Below are 23,673 nucleotides of genomic sequence, written 5' to 3'. Positions count from 1 at the left end.
TATGTAAAAATATTTTGCAAATATATTAGATATCACTACTATTATTATTATTATCTATTTTGCTATTATCTAAATTACTGTTATCTAAAAATGGATACATCAATATTTATCTTCTGAGGAGCAACCTAGATGAGGATAGAGTTTCATCAATGGAAGTTTGGTCACAGGATAATGACTTAGGGAGCGTGGTGTGGAGAGCCATTTCTTCAAAACTGTCTAAAGTCTAGCGGTGTTCTAATGAGTCATTGAAATGAATACTCATACCCATACCAATGAAGTCACAGATCTCTTCAAGATCTTCCATAACACTGATTTTTAACTTGTCTTGTTCCCTTGACTTAATTCTTTAAGTTACATGAATATAGAGACTTGGGTATTGTATTCTTTTTTGATAACTGACCCTTCCCTTTACCTTCTTTACCTAGTTGCTCAAAATGGTTGAGGAGTTTATATGCAACTCAATAGATGTTTTATCAGGATACCATAATTGTCCTAGTTCAAGGAACTTCAAAAGTGAAATGGAGAGATGGATCCAAAATGCCAAGTGATAGAGTTAAAATTTCAATTTCATTTCAATTACAATGTCTTTAAAGTTAGAAAGAACCCAACTCAGTTCCAAATGAGGAAAATGAAGGAGTCTCTGAGAGGCTGTATGTCTTCCCAAAGTCACACAGCTATTCTATTCATTAACCCCTTTTTTCTACACTCCTTCATCTAGATAAGACTACCATCTAAAATTATAGATGAATTACTTTCTCTAGCAACAGTACACCTGACGTGGACCTCACCTTTTTGTTGAACTCTTTGGCTTTGTGCCTCCTCTCCAGGTGTACAGATTCAGGGCTTTGCACTAATTCTAGGATGCTGTTGCTGCTGTTGCTGCTACTGCTGCTGTTGCTGCTGCTGCTTCGGTTATGTTTCCCCAGTTTTAGCAGCCCCAGGCCTAGTGCTTTCCCCTGGCAGGATTCAATCAGGAGAGTAGCCATTTCATACTGTTTCACAGGGATTCCATTAATCTCCAGAATGTAATCTTCTGTCTTAAGGCCAGCCTCTTCTGCAGGGGAGCCAGTGTTAACATTCCCCACTTGCAGAGGGTTGCCTCTCAGCAAGGTAAAACCAAAGCTACTATCAGGACCAGGGAGAAGCTCAACCTGCTGTATCCGGGACACCACCCCAATGCTGGGAGGTACATTCTCACACTGCTGAGCTAAGGTCACTAGGCTCTGGCAATTCAGGGAGGTTACCAGCTGGCCTTCAATCTCCAGAATCTGGTCTCCAGGTTGGAGTCCAGCCAGGTAGGCACTGCTTCCTTCTTCCACCTGGAGGATGTAGCATGGACCATTCCCACCAATCCTAAATCCAAACTCCTCAGGCCAACCTTGATTGGTCGCTGGCATGATGGTAACTAGAAAGGAAGATCAAAAGATGGATGAGAAATCTTTACAATGCCTTAAGAATTTTAGTAAGTCATCTTCAGACTCTGACCAAATAACCACAATCAAGCCAAGTTGGCTCCTTCTAGAAAAACTACAAATTTTGAGTACCTAAGGCAGGGGTGTTCCTTACTGGAGCAGCCCTAGTTTGCTTCAAGGCTCAACTCAAATCTCCATCTTCTTCAGGTGGTCTTTTCTGAACTATTCTCTTTCCTCTCTCACATCCCCTCTTTCATATAGTGCTTTCCCTTTGAGATTACCTTCCATTTATACTGTATATATCTTGTACATATTTTTTTATTTTTGTTGCATGTTTTCTCTTCCACTAGAATGTGAGATTCTTGAGGTCAAAGCCTTAGTTTTTGCCGTTCTTTGTACTGCTAGGGCCTAATTCTTAACAAAGGCTTATTGGCTGACTGACTGATAATGTGTTATAATGGAAAGATCCCTGAACTTGTCAGAAGACCTGAGCTTGAATTCCAGAAATATTATTTGCTGTCACAGCTTCCTCATCTATGAAATTGAGGTGATGATTTTTCATTATCTACTTCACAGGACTGTTGTGAGAAAGATATCACTCTGTAAACCTAAAAATTCTAGGGGAATTTGTGATTTTTTTTTTCTTTTGGTTGCATTGCTTCTTAAGTCTGTTTCATTGAGTTCCACAGAGAATGTAAAATTAGCTGGAGCTGGAGAAAAGGCAAAAGCAGAAGCCATCTTTACTTAATGGTTTAGAAAATAAAAAATGTCAATGGTCAACATTTCACCCACCTTCATCTAAAATACTTTATCTAAAAGATTCAAAATGAAGTTGAAAGACTTCAAAATTAGAAGACAAGAGTCTTATGTCTCTAATAATTCACATTATTGTGAAATATATTGTGTGGATTCACAAGAATCAGAAGTAATTTTTTACACTTATAATGTATTCCACCAGAGTCCTACTCAAATGACTCCTTTTGGTGTGGAGATAGCCCTGAGTTCTTGAAGGCTATTTCAGTAAACCATAATCTCTGGCAAGACTTATAGGCTGGGGCAGCTAGGTGGCGTAGTGGATAAAGCACTGGCCCTGGAGTCAGGAGTACCTGGGTTCAAATCCGGTCTCAGACACTTAATAACTACCTAGCTGTGTGGCCTTAGGCAAGCCACTTAACCCCATTTGCCTTGTAAAAACCTAAAAAAAAAAAAAAAAAAGACATAGGTCAACCTGGAAAGACTTTGAGTGTGACCCCAATGATCAAGTATATGTTTGTTCTCAGAGACCAGTTTAATTAATTTTAGTAGTTTTATCATCTGGTTGGCCACAGGGTAATGATTTCTGGGCCACAACAACTTTTGAAAAACATCTACTGAACTGCAGAAGAGTTGAAGAAACTATTTCTGGAAAGAATATCCCTGAGGAAAGTCACATATCCTTGAGGTCCACAAAGAGTATTACACTGGGCTTTCTTCCCCAACATTCTTAAGATGTCCTGGAGACACTGTTCTGTAAAATATCCACAAAGGTATCCACTGAAGCTTTAATGAAGAAAACTTCAATTGAAGAAAACTCTTAGTTCTAGAATGTTCTACCCACAGAAGGCAAGTCTACAAATCTGCTAAGTATAGATCTCTTGAGTTTGTTATCCAAGGATTAGTCTTTGTTTGACCAAATTAAGAGAAGCTTATAAGACCAGTTACCAGGAGAGGGATTTTTCATTTTTATCTATGATGTAACCATGACAAAGACATGAAATAGTTGCATTGGTGGAAGAAGTACCTTCACCAATAAAGTTACAGTCTTTTAAAAAAATAGTTAAGAAGTACTAAAAGGGGAAAATATCTTGGTCCTACTATGAGAAATACTAACTGCTAACATAGTGTCTTCAGCTCAATTACAGGTTGGCCTTCAGTTTTCAGGATCTTGTTTCCTACCAGATTCCCACTGCTTTCTATTTTCACTTAAGTATTATATTGATATAAGCCTGGGGGAAAGTCTGTAATGAGTGCTAAGGACTGTGTTTTCAACCCTCTCCTGTTCAGCTTTTTTTTCCTTTCAATTAATAGCTGAAATAAAGTGAAAAAAAGAAATAAAGGAACAAGATTGAAAAGGATAACTAATTTGCTGGATGAGAAGATCAGCAACCAAAAAATAGTCTAGAATGATGGGTCAACACATATTATATATGCATATATATATACATATATATATATATATATATAGAGAGAGAGAGAGAGAGTGTATGTGTTTGTATATATATATGTGTGTGTGTGTTTGTATATGTATATATAAAATCTGAATATATACATATATATGGTACATGCTATATATTGTACCATATATAATACATAAGTGATATATAATATCATATATATATGAATGCATATGCACAAATGTGTACATATTTTGTGTAAAACAAATATTATCTTCCTACATGATCTTTTTCATAGAGTAGGTGTTACATAAATATTGTTGAATTAGATTAGAGATAAATATAAAATCCCGCACTTAGGGAAAAAAGGAATCAATCACATAAATACAGAATGTTGGAAATGTGGCATAAAAATAGTGATTTTATTGCACTGCAATCTCATAATAAATTTATGAATGCTATCTTAGGTTACAGTTAAAAAAGTATAAATGAAGTGACAATTCTATTGTGTTGTGTCTTAGTCAATCTCTGGAATGCTATGTTCAGTTCTAGTCAGTTCTAGAAAGGTTATTGAGAAATCAAGGTGTATCCACAAAAAAGGACAAACAAGAATATATCAGAGATCATGCCTTAAGAACACCACTTGAAGGAGTCAGGAAAAGAAATAACTTAAGGAAAACATAATAATAATATAACTAAATTGTTGTAATATGAAAAAGGATTTGGGGGGATGAGATCTGGACCTGTGATTTCATCAATGTAGAGAACTTCTGCTGAGGAAACTTCAAATTATAATTACAAAAAGTGTCCTGGGACACCTAGATATTAAATGAATGGCCCAGAGTCACACTTGTCCAGAAGTAATGGAGATGAGATTTTTTAACTCAGGTCTTCCTATTTCCAAAGTCAGTTCTTTATATATTACACCACACAAAAAAGGGATTAGACATGTTTTATTTTGTATAGCTCCAGAGGACAAAAGAACAATAGGCTGATGATAATAGTTTTTGACCCACTATAAGAAAGAACTTTATAACAATAAAAGGTATCTAAAAGGAATTGGACACCATTAAAGACAGTGAGTTTCCTGTTGAGTTATTCAAGAAGAAGCTTGTTGGCCACTTTTCATAGACATTGGGCTAGAACATCAAGGTATTAGAACAGATACTCTAGGGGGTATCCTCCAATTTTCAGACTCAGTTATAATACTTTTTTAAAAATATATGATGCAACTGATATTTGTGTATACTCTCCAAGTAACCAGATCACAATTCATTTACCACTATCCATCCTTTTCTCTTCTAATTCATTTCATTTCATAAATTCTAAATATCAATCTACCTAACATGTCAGGACAATTTCTAGATCTCTTGACACGAGTGGATCAATTGAGTATGTGGGCTGTCCATCAGGTATCCCTTGATATCAGTGTATGATTATCCAATTTTTTTATCTAGTCATACATTTTTCCAATGATAACCTTTATACCATTTAATGCTTCCTCATTGATAGTGTTGAATCCCACTCATAACTCCTGTGTATCTCATCACTGTCCTTTGGGTGAACTGTAACTTCACTTATTTGAAGACTGGAGTATTCCATGACTCAGCAATATAACACCTTCAAAAGAATATTGGTGTCTAAAAGGTTAGCCTTTGTTATAGGGAAAGGTTGGAGCCATTAAATGAACTATACAATTACATGGGATATCACTTGCAAAAATCTATCTGCTCTTTCCTTATAGTTCTATCAAAGATACTCTCTGTGAGTTAGATTAGTCTGATAAAAATTTTAAATAGATATCGGAAAGTAATCATACAAGCAGGTGACTGCTTTTATTAGAGTAAGATTTGAAATTTTTCCAAGATTTGAAAATTTTCCAAGTCTTTTTTGTGAGTTCATATTTCAGATACCTTAAGAACCAATCCTTCAGTTCCAGCATGGATCTATTCTCTGTTTGTTTGATCTAGTCCGAGTATTCTTTCCATTTTTATTTTCTTCACTAACATTTCTACTTTTTCATAAAGCATATCTAGAATGATGATGTTAGAGTCTAAATATGATGAATCCACTGTTTTTTGATGGTAAATAGAGTTTTGTATTAAAATATTTACAAATCTTTCCATCATTTACTTGTTTTGTTATTCTCCTTTCATTTCCATTCTTAAATGTCCCAGAAATGTCTTCCCTTCATTGGACTTCTTATCAGACTTTCTTACTTATATTTTTTCCTTCACTACTAGCTGTTTTATGAAGCACATGAGATCTTTTTTTTTTTTGGATTTTTTTTCAAGGAAATGGGGTTAAGTGATTTGCCCAAGATCACATAGTTAAGCAAGTATTAGGTGTCTGAGGTTGAATTTGACCTCAGGTCTTCCTGATTCCAGGGCTGGTGCTCTATCTACTGCCACCTAGTCACTTCAGCACTTAAGATCTTTAAAGATTTTTTTATTCTAAATCAGTATTGCCCTTGGCAACCATAAATTTTTACTTAGCAAGGAGATCAAGTATTTGCTAGTTGAAGTAATTTCTAGACATTTTTGTTCTTCTCTTCTTCACAATGAATTTCTATTATTTAAGCTTCTTAAAGAAATAGTTAAGAGCTGTTTATTAGTTGTGAGCTGTCTACCTATCTATTTCTCATTTTTTAATTTCAATTTTTTTAAAAAATAGGTCAGGTTGGAGATGTTTTAATAATTTGTTATATCTTTTAAAATTTTTATTCTTCTAGTTTTGTGTTAGCTTTGACTTGTGTTCTAATAAGTGGTCTGATTATATTTAACTGAGTCAGAAATGCCTTTTATGTCAATATTGAATTATTTACAATCTGTTAAAATATGATAAATTTCACTTGAAATTATTTGGTTGTTGCCATGAAATTAGTCTTTCAAAACATTCATGACATACAAATTCAAGTAGTTTACAAATTCATGTGGTTTGCAAGTCTTCTGTTTCCCTTATTTCTAATTTCAAAAACATATTTGTCAGCATCCTCTCCTTTGACCAATTCTACAATAAAGTTATTGAGTAGCAAAGTATATCTTCATTCAACATAAAGGGTTTTTTTTAGGTTTTTTTTTTTGCAAGGCAATGGGGTTAAGTGGCTTGCCCAAGGCCACACAGCTAGGTAATTATTAAGTGTCTGAGGCCGGATTTGAACCCAGGTACTCCTGACTCCAAGGCCAGTGCTTTATCCACCATGCCACCTAGCTGCCCCGTAAAGTTTTTTCCTATCCAGTTCTTCATAAAAATTTTTCTACTTCTTCTTTTCTACTTATCCTTTACAACAGATGTTGGTTCATAAACTGAAATTACTTTTGTGGTACTATTTTTACAAATTCTTATTATCATTATCATGGGAATATAATGAAACTATGTTTTTTGTTGTTGCTTGATAGTTTATAAAACTGACTTCTTTATCTTCTCTGCAAAGGGGAAACAATGAAATACCCTTCCATTTAGTTGCTACTTCCTTTTGTATCATTTAATGAGTGCCAAGATTAATATAATTAATTACTAGAGTATCAAATATTCTAATAGTATATATACTCACAGGTAAGTAGATAAGAATTTCACATTAATTTAGCTGTTCATATGTTTATTAATTGTCAAAGGGACTGTTTACCTAGAAATATTAAAAAACTAATAATTTATTTCAATATAATTGGTTTCTTTCCTAATCCCATGTATTTTTCTTGTTGCATTTAAAAATATTATTTTAAAAGACTGCTTAAAGATCCCTGATACAAAAAAAAGTTGAAGAACCACTAGTCTAAAAAACGTGATTCTTAGCATACTTTTCTGTCAGCCTACCACTATTCCTAGAGAAGTGGAAGAGATCCCAAAAAAGAGCACTACAAGGATCCACAGTTCATTTTCTGTTGTTCTTGATTTCCTAGATTGCTATGGTCAAGAAAATTCATGACCAAATGGCCAATCAGCTGGTGCTTAGCCTCCCTATTCTAAGGAGAATGGTTCTCAAAAAACCAACATGGTAGAACCTGCCAGAGTTTACATTCTGTTAGCATGGTCTTAGAAAACCTAAGGTTATCCTCCCCATCATGATAAGGGTAATATGCAATCAAATTTAATATATGTTCTTCCTGATATGACAACTGTCTTTATTACCCCCTTTGGGCTTTGAAATTTAAGAACAATCCAAAATGTGAACACTTCAAGAACATATGGGAGAATCCTCTAAATTGTTCGTGAGATTGCCTTTGAGAACTTTTCTCAGGAAAGCTGACCTGATATCCCTACTTCTCACATAATGGAAGGCTTCAGGAAAACTATATCTTTCCTTGTATTCTGATCAAGTTGTTATTTCCAGTTCTTATATTCCTAGTACAGTTAGGACAGAACACCACCATTATTTTTTTTAGATTTTTTTTTCAAGGCAATGGGGTTAAGTGGCTTGCCCAAGGCCACATGGCTAGGTAATTATTAAGTGTCTGAGGTCGGATTTGAACCCAGGTACTCCTGACTCCAAGGCCAGTGCTCTATTCACTGCGCCACCTAACTACCCCAGAACACCACCATTATTAGCATTGATGCTACTTAGGTTTGGGAAAGTAAAGGTGCTAATTCTTTCTGTATCTCTCATTCCTCTATCAATAGTTGCAATGATGATGATAATGATGATGATGATGATGATGATGATGATGATGATGATGTTTGTTCTTTATTGAAGAAGACCATGACATAAGGGAGGTGATACTCTGACAAGCACATGAATTGGATTTGAGTGGGGAGGGCTGTGCTAAGTAGCCAGCCTCATTTTCTGCTCCAGAGTCATCCAGGTACGGTGGCCAGATATGGATCAAGACAACTGGAGATGACCCTGAACACAAGGCGATCAGGGTTAAGTGACTTTCCCAAGGTCACACAGGTAGTAAGTGTCCAATGTCTAGGGCTGGATTTGAAAGCCTGTCCTCCTGACTCCAAGGCCAGTGTTCTATCCACTGCACTACCTAGTTGCCCATCAAGAGTTGTAGAGGAAAAGGGAACATGACTAGGGATCAGCCACTCCTAAACTCAGCACATTGTTACATAGTGAGGTGGAAAGCAAGAAGGACTTGAATTAAGAAGCTTAAGTTCAGTTACAGTATCATTTCTGACATTTATTACTTGTGAACATTAGATACTTTATAAACCTTTTTTCTTTATGTGTTTTATGTACCTTTTTTCTCATCTGTAAAATGAAAAAGTTAAACTATATTATATATCAAGTCCCTTCCATCTCTAAATATTATTTTAATTTGAAATTGATGACTCTTAAATGCTCCAAGAACCCATCACACATATCTAATGGATAGACATAAATATTTTCTACTTAATTTAGAAGACTGAAGTATTGATTGTGAACTACCTACATTACTGACAGAGTTATGAACTATTTTAAGAAGATAGTATCTGAAAAAGGAATGTGGAATATATAGGAATAGTGTGTTCCTGACCAGGGATGGAATACATCTAATGGGGAAATTAAAATATATATTTGGCCAGCATCTTGCAAAGCTAATAAAAAAGACTAACATTAAAAGAAAGGATGGGATGGGGTCAAGATGGGAAAGTAGCAAGAAGAAATATAGCTAAGCTTCCTGATGCAAGACCTCCACAAAGATCCAGAAAACATACCAGTCCTAATCAAGAAATAGAAGGAAAAAAATTATGAACCATATTTCCAGCCAAGATCAGCAAAGGGAGACAGAAAGAGAGGGTGCAGACACTTTGAAGGCATTTAGTGAGCAGTACATCAAATGGAATTCCAGGTGTCAGGAACTAAAAGAAGACTATGACTATGTACCTGGACAAGAAGAGGTGCCAAACCCACAGGAAGATACTGACCTTGAGCAGACTGCAAGAACAAGTGCCAAATGGCAGCTCTTCTATTTACTACCCAGTTCCAGGTCTCAGAATCAAGATGTACAGATTCAAGGACCTGTGCCTAAGAGTGATATTCCAGGGTATATAGCCCTAGGACACATACTGAACAAGTTCAGAAACAAATAGTACCTTTGACCCAAAAGTTGAGTAAGAACTCAGATTCTGAAATCTGCAGTAAAATAGTTTGAATTAGGGAAGAAATGTCAAACCAAAAGGATCTTGAAGTTGTCACTTTGAACCTACAGAATTTTCTAGTTAGTTTATAGTGGCTGAGTCCAGTAGGGGTCTCTTGGAATTCCAACTAAGGACAAGCTCACAGGTGTGTGTGCTGCTGATCCCAAACAGGTCAGGAATGTTCAGAGCTTAGACAAACAAGGTAATGATCAGATTTTGTCCTGGACCAAACCAGTTTGGGAGCCCTGAAAGCTTGCAGTTGTCAGTCTAATCCTGAGATCCTAGAATACCACAGCACTCAAGAAAGCAGCAAAAGGACCTTGATATTCTCTCTAGAAGTATATAGAGCATAACTCTTAACAAAGTCTAAAGTCAACTAGTAGACTAGAGAAATAAGCAAATAAAATGAAAAAAAAATTTCCACTATAAAGAATTATTAGGATAACAGGGAAACTCAAGACACAAACCCAGAATGACTCTAAGCCTCAATGAAAAATAAAACCTGTGGACAAATTCAACTAGAATTCCTAGAATATATGGAGCAAGAATTTTTAAAAATCTTAAATGTGATTTTAAAAAATCAAATAAGAGTGCTAAAAGAAAAAATGGGAAATGAATTGAAAGTTAAGATGAAAATAATTAGAAGAATTAACAGCTTGGTAGAAAACTTTACCTAAGCAGAAGATCACCTGAAATTTAGATGGATTAAATAGAAGTCAATGTTACTCCATGAAATCATCAAAAAAAAGTTAAAATAAAGTCAAAAGACTGGAAAAATAGAGGGGAAAATATAAAATATCATATGGTAAAGTAAATGACCTGGAAAATAGATTGAGATGAGAGAATTTAAGGATCTCTGGATTACATGAAAACTCTGACCACAAAAAAGAGTCTAGATATTATATTTCAAGAAATAATGAAAGAAATCCTCCCAGATCTCTTTGAACCAGAGGGCAAAGTGAGAATGAAAAGCCAGCTCCTGAAAGAAATCACAGAATGAAAACTTCCAGAAACACTATAGTTATGATTCAGTTTCCATGGCAAAGAAAAATATTGCAAGAAGGTAGAAAGAAAGAATTCAAATACTAAAGAACTATATAGACAGGATCACATACCATTTAGCAGCCATAACTATAAAGGAGCAGAGAACTTGGAATATGATATTCTTGAAGGCAAATGATATAGACTTAAGTAAAAATGATTTATTAAAAAACTGAATAATATTAATGATAATAACAACAGCTAACATTTTTTGGTACTTTCTATGTTCCAGACACTGCTGTGCTAAGTGCTTTATAATTATTATCTCATTTGTCCCTTACAATAACCCTGTGAGGTAAGTGCTATTAGTACTCTCATTTTATAGATAAAGAAACTGAGGCAAATGGAGGTCAAGTGACTTGCCCAGGGTCACACAGCTAATACAAGTAGGAGGCTGGATTTGAAGTGGAATCTTCCTGACTCCAGACCTGGCTTTCTGGACCTTTAATGAAATAAAGGACTTCTAAGAATTCCTGATGAAAAGACCAAAGCTATATAGAAAATTTGAAATACTAGCACAGTAGTTAAGACAAACATAAAAATATAGATAAACATTTAATGTCCCCTTTATCAATATCACAGGTCACAGAGATTTTCTAATAAGACAGAAGACCTTGGTGTGCTTCTCACAAGTCATGATTATCTTAAAAGAAGAATACAAAGAGAGGGAAAGAGGAATACATTGTAGTGGGTCAGGAGGGAAGAGGAGTTTAGAGAAAATTATCTCACATTATCAGAGTATGCAAGTAGAAATTTCTAAAAACAGGAGGAAGGAATAAAAGAAGCATCTGATACCTGAACCTCACACTCATATGAATGATCAAAAAAAGGAAGGCTATATGTACACATACAGAATTGGATACAAAGATACATTTCTCTTCACTAGGAAATGGAGGGAAAGGGCAAAGGAAAAGGAAAGAAATAAAAGGAAGGGTAGATTAAGAGAGGGATGAGTTTTAAGCAAATCAAACTCTAAGGAGTATAGATTTTGAAGAGGCACTTAAATAAAGAGAAAAAAGGGATAAGAACCTATTATTGGGCTTTTGGTAAGGAAAAAAGAAGTGGGGATAAGGAGAAACAGATCATATTAAATTTGGAGCAGGATTATTCTCACACCTCTCTCATCTAAAATATTTGGAAATCGAATAGAAGGAAATTTTGTAATAGCCTACAGGTGAATCTACCTACCTCAAGTCTACCCACTCCAATCCATCCTCCCTTTAATCACAAGTGATTTTCCTAAAGTCTAACCAGACTAAACAAGTCACCCCCACCCAAACTCACTCTCTCTCTCTCTCTCTCTCTCTCTGTCTCTCTGTCTCTCTCTCTCTTTGTTTTCTCTCTCTCTCTCTCTCTCTCTCTCTCTCTCTCTCTCTCTCTCTCTCTCTCTGGCATTCTCTGTTCTCTATCTCTCTGTCTGTCTGTCTGTCTGTCTTTCTCTCTGTGTGTGTCTCTCTCTCCTCCAGAAGCAATGCTGTTTGGCATTCAAAGCCCTTTATAACCTGACAACTTTCTACCTTTCCAGTCTTTTTATCCTTTATTCCCCACCAGGTACATTTTGATCCATTGCCACTTACCTCCTGGCTGTTCCTTGAACAAGAAACTTCATCTCTCAGGTCCAGGCATTTTCTCTGACAGATCTCCATGCCTAGAGTGTTCTCCCTTCCCAATGCTCTCTCCTGACTTCTTTTAAGTCTCAGATAAAATTTTAACTTTTACTGGAAACTTTACCCCTCTCTTAATTCTAGTGCCTGATCTCTTTTAATGATTTTCTATTTAGCTTGTAAATAGCTTGGTTTGTCTGTATTTTATTGTATACTGTCTCCCCCATTAGATTGCAAGCTTCTGGAGGGTAGGGACTATCTTTTGCCTCTTTTTATATTTCCAGGACTTAGCACATTAGTACCTAGCACATCACTGGTACTTAATAAATATTATTGATTGATTGAATGAAATACACAATTAACAATCATAAATGTGAATGTCTAAGGGATGACGGCAAAATGGAAGAGGATAGAAGAGTAGATTGGAAAACAGAATTCAACAAAATCCTAGAAGAGCCTTGTTTATAAGAAACACATGAAACAGAAAAATGCACACAGACTTAAATTAAGGGACTGAAGTATAATCTATAATGATTTAACTCAAGTAAAAAAAGACATGGAGATAAGAGATCATGATAGGAGACAAAGCAACAGCAAAAATAGACAATAAAAAGATAAAAATAGGGAAATCATATTTAGCTAAAAGGTACTATATACAATGAATTTTTAAAATAAAGGGTGAAGGAGAAAACTGCCCATGTATATCCACTAAATTGAACACCAGAAAGTATAAAATAAAGAAAAATAATAGTAAAGACGGTGAAAAATTCATGAGACAAAATCTTTAAAAGAAGATAGCAATAAAATCTGTGAACTAAGATGTCTATATACATTTGCCTATAAATGAATAACAAAATATAGCAGAGATCTAAAAGCAAAAAGAGAAATACTGGGACTTGATGGGAGGGAACTCATAGTAGGGATATGGTTCTGGAAAGTTATTTCTATTAAAAAGGAATAGAAAAGGTTAAAAATAGGGATAGAGTAATTTTACATATTAAGATAATATCCTCAGACATGGAAATTCATAACTGGGAGGATGGGGTGGATATTGAGTATTATAGGGAATATCTAGGTAAAGAATAACTGAGGCACAAGAATTGTCATTATTTGAGTAAAATACAGACCCCTGAAAAATAAAAATACATAGATGAGGAGGATATAGATAAAAACTCTTCTACAAAGGCATGATATCCTGATAGTGCACTTTAGTCATCCAGACATTTTCTGAATTTCTCTCCATAAAATAGAGCAGCTAATAATTTCTTTTCTTTCTTAGTAATAAAAGGTAAAAGAACCAAAAATGGGAATTTCTATTCTGGATTTGATTCTCATCAATAAGGAGACATTGGTCTGAGGTGAAAGTAATGAAAACTCTGTAGAAAAATGACCATTCTGGGCAGCTAGGTGGCACAGTGCATGGAGCACCAGCCCTGGAGTCAGGAGTACCTGAGTTCAAATCCGACCTCAGACACTTAATAATTACCTAGCTGTGTGGCCTTGGGCAAGCCACTTAACCCCATTGCCTTGAAAAATCTAAAAAAAAATGACCATTCTGTCTTAGGGTATAGAAAAGAAAAAATTAGAAGAAAGCAAGACATGACCTAGAGGAAAGTGGTATTGTGGAAGAGAAATGTATTTGGAGTCAGAGATTTGGGGTTCAAACCTTGATTCATGATACTTTTTTCCTTTGAGATCTTGAGTCTTTCTGGGCCTCAGTTTCTCCATTTTTAAAATAGGTTGGTTAGATAGACTAGGTGGACTAGAAGGTCCCATCCAGCTCTAAATTTAACCCAAGTTCTAAAATATCCCAAGGAGGAAGTGAATCAGATGATACACAGAGAAAAGTACAAAGAAAAAGAAAAAGTAGCTCATTAACCAACTTTTAAAAAGTTTTAAAAGGGAGGATGGAAAAAAGCAGATAGCATAAGATGAATAAAAAAAGATTCTATAAGAATAACGTCAAATGCGTTAGAGCTCCAAATGAGCCATACCTCCCAAAGGAAACTTAAGAACGACCAAAAAAAAGATTGTTAAGGACTTTTTTTTTAGCTATTCTAAGGGAAAGAGAAGGATCAAAGAAGGGAAAGACTCACTGTTTAGCCCTTGTCAACTCATTTTTATAAAAAGAAGAAATACATGCAGAGTTCAGCAAACAGATCATAAGCCTGGCATGGTGGCATTATTATCAGGTCTGAAAGGAATAATGAAAATGGACAGTGCAGAGAAGGCAGGGGCATAATTCTCTATTTCTATTTTCTCTCCCTAGAAGAATGATGCACTTGAAAGGACATAGAATGTGAGATCTGAATGGGACCTCACAGGTCATCTTACCGTCTCTCCTTTTATAGTTGAGGAAATTGAACTCCAGAGAAAGGAAAATATTGACCTAAGGTCACATAGATAAGCGTCACATAGCTAAGAAGTATTGGGACTATAATCCAGATCTCCAGGTCCCAGTTCTATGCTTCTTGGGACAGTTTGATGTAAAGAAACTTTCTAGCAATTAGAGCTATCAGGAGTAGATGAGCAGACTGGGGATAAAGTGGTTCTCTTACATTGAAAGATCTCAAGAATACAAGATCAGTGGTATCAAACCAAAATAGAAACAGAGATTTCTGTTGGGCCAAATATTGACAGTTTTTAAAATGTATATATGTTTTATTGTGTTTTTATTTTTTTGTTAAATATTTTTCAATTATAATTTAATCTGGTTCCCATTGTGCTCTGGAGTGTTTTAGCTAGCCTGCTCTCCTGTGTTTTATATTTCTGGGCCAGATTACTGACCACTTTTCAAAAATGTTGTAGAGAGCAGTCTTATTTAGATAGGAGTTAGACTAGCTGGATTCTCAAGAACTTTCCAATTCTGAGAGTCTGTAAATTGTCACTTCTCTGACCCTCAGTTTCTGATTTGTAAAATATATCTATTGCAACCTTTACCTCTGACCTCATTATGATAAGAAGAAAGTCCTTTGGAAACTATGAAATAATATATAAAGTAATCATCTATTTTTTTTTACTACTACACATTGGATTTTAAAATAGAATGAAATCTATTACCTAGATCTTAGAAGAGATAAAATATAAAGAAAAATATGAGTTCTGTTCCTAGATCTGTCACATACTTGATAAATGGATGATGACTTGATCCTGTCATAACAGTTACCTTCTTTGTAACTAAGTGTTTCATTTTATAAAATGGTAGTTTTTGCTAACTACCATCTCCAGGAGGCAGTAATGATTTATAATTAATCACACTTGGTTGTTGTTATTGTTATAAATGATTGCTTACATTTTTATTAAACAACTATACTTTCCAAAGTACTTTATACATTATCTCATTTGTGCCACAATTTGGATTTGATTCTATAGCTACATAAAAGCATCAAGGACTCATTTAATATTCCAGAAAGTTCCTGCCAGTAAAATTCTGTCTAAAAGCATACTAGAAATGGAAACAAAAGAAGGGAGAAAAGAAAGGACACAGAAATGGAATGCCAAGGTCACAGAGACAAGAGGCAAATTCATTAGTATAGAAATCTGTGATTCATGACCTTCATCTGGTAGCTAGAAACAAAGGAGGGTTTGAAAGTGTTGATACTTGACATGTTTTAAGTAGCTACATTGAAACAATGTAGCTGTCTCCAAATAATAGCAGCCACAAAAATGTTGTGTTTTTGAGCTGGAAGAGATATTAGAGATTCAGATCAATTTTTTCATTTTATAGATGTCCCAAAATAATGAAGTGACTTGCCCAAGGCTATGCAACTAAATATTGACAATTGAAAGGACTATTTGAGGCAAAGAAGATATATTCTAAAAATGTGTCCATGCTGGGATCCTGAAAGTCTTGTGGGTATGTGAATACTTTCTATTCTTAATTTACTCCTATACAAGAAAGAAATTAGATGGGACTTAGGGAATTTGAGAACCATTGGTTTCTTCACAGTTGGAATCTTGGTGACAGAATATTTGTCTCTGGATTTCAAGAATTTGTTCATCTTCTTTTTCTTTCTTTAGGGCAAGCGTGCCATAGATGGCTCCGGCCTCATTGACCCACAGTTCTTAAATCTTCCAGTCCAATTAGCCCATTTCCCAGTGTCCACAATCCAACTTCTGAGGTAATCTATCCTAAAAAACCTACACTCAGCATCTGGGGACAGTAGTTGATGTTTCAATGCCCCTGGTAGACTCTGAGATCAAGAAATTTTCATTTAAGGACCTGTAGGGCCAAAGAGTTGGCCAAGGTCATTTAAGAGTTTACTAATTCAATCTGAGTTTTATTTTTATTATCTATAGAATCAGACATCCTGATTACCTGACCCTTTGGCTTCATTAGGACAGAGAAAGTCACTCTCAGAATATAGCTTTTTATTTTGTGACTTATTGAGAACAGTCAAGTTTTAGAGACTCAAAACTTCTGAATTTTTAATTTAGTATTTGAGGATTTTTAATTTGTCCTTTTTCCAGGGTTTTTTTAGTTGCATGCTCAATTCATTGATCTCCTATTTCTCTAATTTAAAAAAATCATATGAAATTTTAGAAATATAAAATTTCTCCTGAGAACTGCTTTGGCTGCATCCCATAAGTTTTGATATGTTGAGACTCTTATAATTTCTTTCTTTTTTTTAGGGACTCATCATTTCTAATGACATTTCTTTCTAATAAAATTTCAGACCAAAGAAACTTTTCCAGAGCTGTATTAAACAACAAGTTTGGAAGGCTCATCCCTAGAAGATCCCCAAAGTTAGTGAATATGACCTCTCCAATCACAAGAAGAGAATTTCCCCTTTTATAAACTAAAGGTTGTGTGGTATAATGGAGAGGTGGCCTCTGGGTCAATATGATCCAGATTTAAGATTTTTCATTGATGTCTTCTTATTAGCCATGTGACTATGGGCAAGTTATTTAACCTTTCAATACCTCAGGCAAGCAACTCTCTCAAGAGCTCTTCACCTGGGATCCCTCAGTTTGTTCTTTTTAAAAAATATATTTTGATAATTGCATTTAAATATAAATGCTTCCTTTTAATGTTAAGTATTTTGTTTTATACATTTAATAACATGATTCTGAGTTGTCTATAATCTTCTCCTGATTGTCAGTGGGAAAGATCCATATTACCAAACAGGTTAAGTAGCCCTATTCTAAAATTATAAAATGCAGAGCATTTTCCAATCTGCATTGTTGAAAGGTTTCCTTCCTCATTCTAGAGCTGTGTATAATAGTGAATTCAAAGGTAATGAGCAACATTAACAAAAAATAACCCTGCTGACTTGCCATCTTTTCTCAGCAGACTAGCAGAGAGACAACTGACCTCTGAGGGCTCAGTGAACAGAAGTAAAAGGGGAACCTAAATACTCTGCACCATTCCCCAGAATCAGATGAAGGAAAAGTGGTGAAAATGGGCAAAAAAAAATATCACTTATCTTTGTCCTTCATGATACAGTTCTGAGATCCAGAAAAGATTCCTCACCTCCATACTTTGTCTAGTTCTGTCCTACAAACTAATTTTGTCAAGCTAGTGAGTGAGAAAAGTTGGTTGCTTGAGTCTTGACTCTCATCATTGAACCCACTGTTTTATAAGGTATGACTAAATTTAATAACCAATCCAAAAGCCAAGTTGTAGAAGTTGCATAATTGTAATATTAAAAGAGTTTTGATAGATTAACATGCAGCAAATGAAATTAATAAATAGTACATGGGGGGAATTATCCACAAAGACATGATATCAACAGCAAGGCAGAAGTTAGAAACCAGTTTCCTCTAAAGAAGAGTAAGAGGGGGCGGCTAGGTGGTGCAGTGGATAGAACACCAGTCCTGGAGTCAGGAGTACCTGAGTTCAAATACGACCTCGGACACAATTACTTAGCTGTGTGGCCTTGGGCAAGCCACTTAACCCCATTGCCTTGCAAAAAAAAAAAAAAAGAAGAAGAAGAGTAAGAGAAGAAATTGGTAGATACTTAATCTTTCTGCTCCAGAAACTTGCAGGTACTTCTTTGATAGAGCCCCTAGCAAAATGTCCTGAAGTTATGCCCTCATAGTAATATTCAGTGAGTGACTCAGTCTCTATGTAGCAAAGATGTTGATATTTCCATTGTCTGATGATCCCTCCTTTGCAAATCTGTCAAGCTGAAAGCTGCATTACCTTATGGCAAATTTGCAATTAGGTACAAAAATGACATCATTATACATATGCATATGCATGATCTCATTTGAGTCTCACAGCAACAAATGGGCAATTATTATTATTATTATTATTATTATTATTATTATTATTATTACCATTTTACAGATGAGGAAATTGAGGCTCAGAGAGATGAAGTGACTTATCTAAAGTTAACTAATAAATGACAGAGCCAGGGCTCAAGCCCAGGTCTTATAACTCCCAAGTCCAATATACTTTCTTCTCCATCATACAGATTCTAGGTACTGGGAAAGTTAAGTTCTGAGTCCTTTAAGTGTTTTCTTTCACCTGGCAGGTGTCTCAAGTAATTCCCAGCTAATTTAGAAGAAATTGTTCTTCAGTTTAGTAGACAGTCAGAGTTGCAAAATGTTTTCTGATCCTTCCACTGTTACCCTCACATGAAAAAAAATGCTTTCCCCACCCCCCCTTTCATTGTTGCTTTCAGTCCAGGAGATAATACCATAAAACCTCTTAGTGCACTAATCCCAGGGGACAGAAACAGAAAAGAAAACATAAAAGAAAATTATTTCCTTTGAATATCTTATGCTTGGGACAAGTGTGTTGTTCTCTGAATCATTTATCAATGAAGGCAGAGCTAGATATTTTGGAAGTTGCTGGTACTAGATAAGCTACTTTTGTTGTTGAGTTCTTCATTTCAGACTTCTTATGATCCTATTTGGAGTTTTCTTGGTAAATCTATAGGATATATATATTTTCCTTTTTGAGCTCATTTTATAGATGAGGAAACTGACAAGGTTAAATGACTTGCCCAGAGAGTCAAATACAGTTTCCACATAGACCAGTATTACAAATAATTTAAAAAACAATTTTCTTCTTCCAAACTGATCATTGTGAAACAAAGACAGCAACAGGAGTTAAGAACCCTGCAAGAATTTCCCACTTATATTCAAATCTGTCAGAATAAAGCTTATAGAAAACATGCCAAGAGACCCAACTAAACTAGATCATTCCAAGAGAATTTAATGACAAAATGATATAATTAATAATCTGGGGCATTGATTTGAAATCAGGCCTTTATGACTCCAGTATGGGCACTCTATCTAATGTGCCACTTGACCTACTCATCAGTAAGCTACAACTCATCTGTAATACTCAGGAATCAGAGTAGGAGTCAAAAGAATTTAGAGACATAGAATGTCAAAGCAGAGAAGTACCTGAGTGAACAAAAGAGCAACAAAAGACCTTAAATATCATGTAATGTAATCCCCTTCATTTTATACAGTACTTAATGGACTACAAAACACTTTCTTCACAACAATCTCATGAAGTAGGTCATACAATTATTATCCTTAGTTATACAGAGGAGGTAATTGAGGTTCAGAGATTTTCCCATGGTCCCATCTGATAACTAAGAAGTGTCAGAACTGAATTACAAAAACAAATGCCCATGGACAAGGATTCTTTTCACTAGCCCCCTGCTGCCTAGACTTTAAAACTGTAGGAAATGAGCCCAAAATAGTAAGGGACTTTACTTTCTTCTTTTAAATGACTTATTGATTATATGTTATCTATTTTTTTACTTATTATAAATATAAACAAAAATACTTTTTTTCCTTCATATCTCTTCTACCCCCTAATAGAGTTCTGCCTGGTAACAGGTAAATATATCCAATCAAACAAATCAATATATTGATATTGTCTGAAAATATGTATCACTCATCATTCTATATCCATATCTATAGTCTATCAGTGAGTGTTAGAGCCAACTTATATCTCAGTTCATTGTTAAATTTTCTGTGTATGCATTTGCATCTTGAAAGCAAGTAAATGTTACAGATCAAGGCTTGATTGAATTTGTTGATTACCTGGACTTGAGAAAATGATAGAGAAAATGTTATTAATGTAGATTCAACTTAAAAGTATATTAAAGTTTTCAGTGAGTTGGTTTTTAAACATTTTTCAATCCACCTCTGTCACTGTGCCATGAGATGAAAGTTCTCTAAGTCTTTTTTTTTTTTTTTAGGTTTTTGCAAGGCAAACGGGGTTAAGTGGCTTGCCAAGGCCACACAGCTAGGTAATTATTAAGTGTCTGAGACTGGATTTGAACCCAGGTACTCCTGACTCCAGGGCCAGTGCTTTATCCACTATGCCACCTAGCCACCCCAGTTCTCTAAGTCTTAAATAATCACTGCATTGATCAGAATTCTGAGGATTTTCAATGTTAAGAAGTGGTTTTCTACCAAAAAAGAAGACTATCAGCAGCAGAGGTACTACTAAAAAAGTCAGGACTCTTCAGTCTGAATGCCAGGATGTTGTTGACATAACCCTGTAACTAAACCTCACAGCATGCATCATGATGGGAAGCACCAAGATATAGAAGTGGAGAAACTCAGAGATATTATGAAAAGGGATTTTTACTTCAGGTTACCCAGCAAGGTAGAACACAGACAATGGATTTTTTTTTACTTGAACCCATGTGGGTGTTTCACATTAGACCAAATTATCTATCTTTGGAAATTGTCTGAATCTCTTAAAAAAAAAAGCAAAGGAAATTTTCATAAGATATCCCAAAATCTGGAGTAAGGACTATGGGTTCAGCATATGGTTTTCCACATGGACTAGTATTACAGATAATTTAAAAAACAATTTTCTTCTTCCAAACTGATCATTGTGAAATAGACAAAGACAGCAACAGGAGGTAAGAACATGCAAGACTTTCCTACTTATATTCAAATCTGTCTAAATAAAGTTTATAGAAAACATGCCAAGAGACACAACTAAACTAAATCATTCCAAGAGAATTTAAGGACAAAACTATAAAGGAGCAAAAAGATGAAAATGAAAACTATCTATCAAAATATCTATAGCAAACCCTTTCCTCTGTCAATGGCAGTAAAGTAACCAGATTTATATTATATCATCCTAGTGTGCTGATGAAAATGGTACTAAATAAAATAAAGTTGGGAAGAAATACCTGGATGAGACCAAGAGGAAGACTATGTTAGAAGAGAAACAACTTCAAGGGTACTGGAATATTTCCAAATTATCTAGAAAAGGGGAGGATATCAATGTTTAAGAAAAAAAATCATAAGCATGACCAAGAAGAAGAATCTGAATCACAGAATGATACTCATTGCAAGTCTGGGAGGGATTGTAAGATCATGTTAGAAAGGATTGTACTGGAATGTCTGTGTATTATCCTAATGATGACCTCTAATTCAGTTCCCTTCCCTTCATTCATTCATTCCTTCACTTATTCAATAAACATTTATTAAGTGCCTATTATGTACTAAGGCAGAATGAAAGTTTCTGAACTTTTAAGAACCTTTTGAATTTCTGTGGCATGATTTAAAGATTATCTCCTATCTGCCATGTCTTTTATAACCTTGAATGCTTTTACAAGAGCAGAGGACTCTTTTGCCACATTTATGAAACTTAGGCCTGAGCATATTTTTATACAATTTTATATAATAACTCAAGGAAAATACTGACTCTTGTAAATATAGAAGAGGTTGGGATAGGGAGGGGGCCTGGATCATCCTGGTCTTTGCTTACCATTTTTTGTGAATCTTTTTTTCCAAAAGGACTAATCCTTTAACTGACAATCTCCACCCACACCCCCTTTATAAATTTAGCACAACAATATTCCAAGTCAATCAATTCATCCCTAATTGCTGAGACATAAGGAGATGTACTTAATGACCTCAAGATCCAGTGAGCATGCCCACATCTCCCACATGCCCACATCTCCCACATGCCCACATAGAGTAAGCTCTCTATATTGATTAATGAACTTCCCTAATCTACCTTCTTCATACTATTTTGCTTGTATGATTTTAGAGAGAACAGTTTAGCAGTCCCATCTTTTGCTAAAAGTCACTTCACAAGTTTCCAAGGAAAAGTTGTTTCTGTTACATGAGAAATAGACTCCAAAAAGATCTAAGTACTAAGAAGAAAAAAGTGACTCCAGTAATACTCCCAACCCTGATCAAAGCCCCAAATTCCCTATATATGGAGGTGCTAACCTCTTATCAGATCTCTTCTACCCCAAACTCAGGCCCTTCTGCCCTGAGTCTCAACATATCCTTATCTGTAAAATGGAAGCAATAAAAGCCTCTGTTACAGAATCAAATGAGATCAGAAAAGAAACCACTTTGTAAATCTTAAAATCTCTAGAATTATTAGTTATTATGGTTATTATTGAGGAGCAATGTGGTATAAGGGATAGAAAGTTAACCTCAGATTCAGAATGACCTAAGCTTAAGTTCTACCTTTGACACATACTTGTTAATGTGATTCTGGGCAAGTCACTTACCCTGTAAATCAATAAGTGGTAGAAAATTGTGGGTTTGAATTGGTAAGAGGAAGTTTCCTTACTTGGGAACTCCTACCACCAGTGCAATTGTGAGTTTAGATAAAAATGTTCTGTTATTTTTAGAAACTCTTCCCCAAATCCGTGATGAAGGGGCATTTCAAGAGAGGCCAAGGTTTTTAGAGGTCAAGACATGATTTACACCAAAAAGAAAGGAGAAATATAGGACAGAATACTTCCCAGAACTGGTTATTGAATATCTACAGCAGCAATCCTTTCTCTTTTAATTGACAACAAGTCCTTTGAGCAGTGTTCATACATATTGCTGTTGGGGTCTCCCATGATAGGATGCATCTATGTGTGGGTCCCATAAATTATTTATAAAACACCTTAGGTGAGCTAGCACACAATAGTGCAGATAACAAAGACAGAACACATTTGTTAATGGGAATTCAAGTTAAAAAAAATCATCACCTTTTTAATATATCTACAACACAACCACCACTCACAAAGTAGGCCTCAGATATGAGAATTTCAGTAAAGAAAATTCCTTTCCCCCTGTTTATTTCTGCCTACAGGGCTGACTACAGCCACCAAGGTCATAAACTAAGAAGATCACTAGTGGTAGAGGAGGAAAAAGGGTAGGAAATGACTGATTTTATGATTATAGAACATACAGAGTGCTAAAATTGTAAAGAATGAGACTATAAAATGTTAATTTATAGGATAAAGAATGATGGAGCTAGAAGAAACCTTCAAATGTGGTACAAATATCCTTATTGGAAGGGACCTTAGAGATTACTTAGTCTAACTAAATTCATTATTTTACAAAAGAGAAAAAAAGATAAATTGCCCAAGGTTATCAACCAGATTGATTTGTAAACTAGAGTGGTCTGGAGACCACTTCAATATAAAAACTGCCCCAGGGGGGAAAAATCAAACAAAC

General features: G+C 35.2%; 1 protein-coding gene across 5 annotated transcripts in view; it reads right to left on the bottom strand.

The window, feature by feature from the left end:
• Nucleotides 1-23,673, bottom strand: part of GRID2IP (Grid2 interacting protein) — an 898,914-nt gene that overhangs the window by 140,583 nt on the left and 734,658 nt on the right. For all 5 annotated transcript variants that reach the window (XM_074196787.1, XM_074196786.1, XM_074196789.1 and 2 more), the window contains exon 2: nucleotides 789-1,405. In XM_074196787.1, coding sequence (XP_074052888.1) covers nucleotides 789-1,397 — 609 coding nt within the window. In that variant the 5' untranslated portion in view covers nucleotides 1,398-1,405. The remainder of the gene's footprint in view (nucleotides 1-788; nucleotides 1,406-23,673) is intronic.

This window comes from Macrotis lagotis, chromosome 8 (assembly GCF_037893015.1).
Source record: "Macrotis lagotis isolate mMagLag1 chromosome 8, bilby.v1.9.chrom.fasta, whole genome shotgun sequence".
Lineage (NCBI taxonomy): Eukaryota > Metazoa > Chordata > Mammalia > Peramelemorphia > Peramelidae > Macrotis > Macrotis lagotis.
The sequence above is the reverse complement of the archived record's forward strand: the minus strand, read 5'-3'. Positions and strand labels throughout refer to the sequence as shown.